Below are 2,200 nucleotides of genomic sequence, written 5' to 3' on the forward strand. Positions count from 1 at the left end.
CCCGGCCCCCTGCCGTACATGCCCACACACCCCATCCTCCTCCTCCTGTGTGTATGTATGCATGCGGTGCAGGTGCGCTACAGCCGCCCCCGCTCCTACACCGACATCCTCACCGGCCGCTACAGCCTGGCACCCAGCGACATCGAGGTACTGATAGGGGGGAGGGGGGGCGTATGTGAGTGTGTGGGGGGGAAGGGGGGAAAGGGCGTGGGGGAGGGGCGTGGTTACGCCATTTCTCTGGCACGGGGGGCGGGGGAGATGATTGCAGGGGGGGAGAGGGATGGCGGGTAGGCGAGGTGGTTGGTGCACAGCAGATGGGGACCAGGCCGAGGGGCGTTGGTACGGGAGCCGTTGCATGTGCTGCCCGGGCCCTTTTGATGCGCTGCATCCCAACGCATCCGGAAATCCGTAAGCCACCCACCCATACCCCAGGCTTGCAAGGATCACCTCTCATGACTCATGCGCTGTAACCGTAACTGAAACTGTAACTCCCCCCACTCATCCAAACTCAAATCACAAACATGCTGGCCACACACAGGCGATATGTACGGAGATGTACAACACGCAGGAGGCCCTGCTCAACGTGGCGGCCGTGAGGCCCGGCCTCCTCGGCAGTAGCAACCAGCTACTGCCCGGCTCGGCGGGAGCAGCAGCAGGCGGCGGCAGTAGCAGCAGCAACGGCAGTAGCAGCGGCGGCAGTAGCAGTGGCGAGGGCGGCGGGGGGGTTCTGGGTGACACTGACGATCCCTGGCCTATCCTGCGCGACCTGCGGGGGGTGCATGACAGCTACAAGGCCTGGCAGCCCGACCCTACCGTGTGGTGCTACGGAGGCGAGGCGGAGCGGGTGAGGATGCTGTGGGGGCGGGGGGAGGGGGGCGGGGTGGTGGTTGGTGGTTGGTGGTTGAGGGGCGGTGTTGGGTGGTTGGGTGGGGGGTGGTGTTGGTGGGGGAAATGGTTGGGATCAGGACCCGGGCGTGCGTGTGTTTGTGCTTGTGCGTGTGCGTGTGGTGTGCTTCGGTGGCCAATGCATGGCAGAAGCTGCGACACGTGTGGCACACGCTCCCGCGGCCCACGCGAGCAAGTGCGATTCAGGACACGAGTCATGCGCAATGATGCATGCCTGCAAAAAAGCAATAAAATAACAGGAAGTCGACATGCTGACTCGATGTGGGTCTTGTCCCTTACACACGCTCTGGCGAGTGCGTGGCAGGCACCTCGCCTCGCTTCACCCCACCTTGCCTCCTGCTACTGCTGCTGCCATTGTGCTACTGCCATCGTGCTGCTGCTACTGCTACTGCCGCTGCCGCTCTGCAGGTGTCCATTGTGCTGTCCATCTGGATCACCGCCGGCGTCATTTCGGCGGCGGCGCTGCTGCTGGCCCTGGCCATAGACCTCGCCCACCGCTGCTCCGGCTGCTGCGCCGCCCGGCAGGAACGCCGGCAGCGTCGCCGCTGGCTGCAGCAGGAGCAGCAGCAGCAGCAGCAGAAAGGCATGGAGGAGGCGCTGCTGCCAGGCAGCCCCAGCCACCCCCCACCCCGGCAGGTATCGGGTACGCAGCTGCAGCTGGACTGGGGCGCGCTGCCGCCGAGGGAGCGCGACTGGGCCTACGTCATAAACCGCGTGGCGCGCGGGCACATGGAGTTCGCGCAGGTGTGCGTGTGTGGGGGGGGGTGTAGGGGGTGTGGGGGGGGTTGGCGTGTGTCAATAAACACGAGTAGGGGGAAACGTAGACTGTGTATGCAATGCTGGAGCGGTCGTATACTTAGTGTTCATGTGTGTGTGGGGGGTGGGGGGTGGGGTTGTAAATACCAGCCCAAACTAAACCAAAACCAACGAAAACGAGAGTGCAGGCAGAGGCGTTAGTTGCGAGCGATAATACTTATGGGATGTGGGTCGAGGCGTCGTGGGGCAGCAGGACGAGCGGCGCCGGCGATAAATGTCGCCGCCCGGGCTCGGGGGTGGGGGGTGGGGGTGGGGTGGTGGTGGTGTGTGTGCGTGTGTGCGTGTGTGCGTGTGTGCGCGTGTGCGTGCGTGCGTGTGTGTGTGTGTGTGTGTGTGTGTGTGTGTGTGTGTGTGTGTGTGTGTGTGTGTGTGTGTGTGTGTGTGTGTGTGTGTGTGTGTGTGTGTGTGTGTGTGTGTGTGTGTGTGTGTGTGTGTGTGTGTGTGTGTGTGTGTGTGTGTGTGTGTGTGTGTGTGTGTT

The 2,200-nt window shown here is 63.5% G+C and overlaps 1 protein-coding gene across 1 annotated transcript in view; it reads left to right on the plus strand.

The window, feature by feature from the left end:
- CHLRE_04g214504v5 (uncharacterized protein) overlaps nt 1-2,200 on the plus strand; it is a 20,042-nt gene that overhangs the window by 12,035 nt on the left and 5,807 nt on the right. Inside the window, exons 16-18 of the mRNA XM_043061662.1 lie at nt 73-147; nt 539-844; nt 1,315-1,650. Of these exons, the coding sequence (XP_042925123.1) occupies nt 73-147; nt 539-844; nt 1,315-1,650 (717 nt within the window). The remainder of the gene's footprint in view (nt 1-72; nt 148-538; nt 845-1,314; nt 1,651-2,200) is intronic.

The sequence above is a fragment of the Chlamydomonas reinhardtii genome, chromosome 4 (genome assembly GCF_000002595.2).
Source record: "Chlamydomonas reinhardtii strain CC-503 cw92 mt+ chromosome 4, whole genome shotgun sequence".
Taxonomy (NCBI): Eukaryota; Viridiplantae; Chlorophyta; class Chlorophyceae; order Chlamydomonadales; family Chlamydomonadaceae; genus Chlamydomonas; species Chlamydomonas reinhardtii.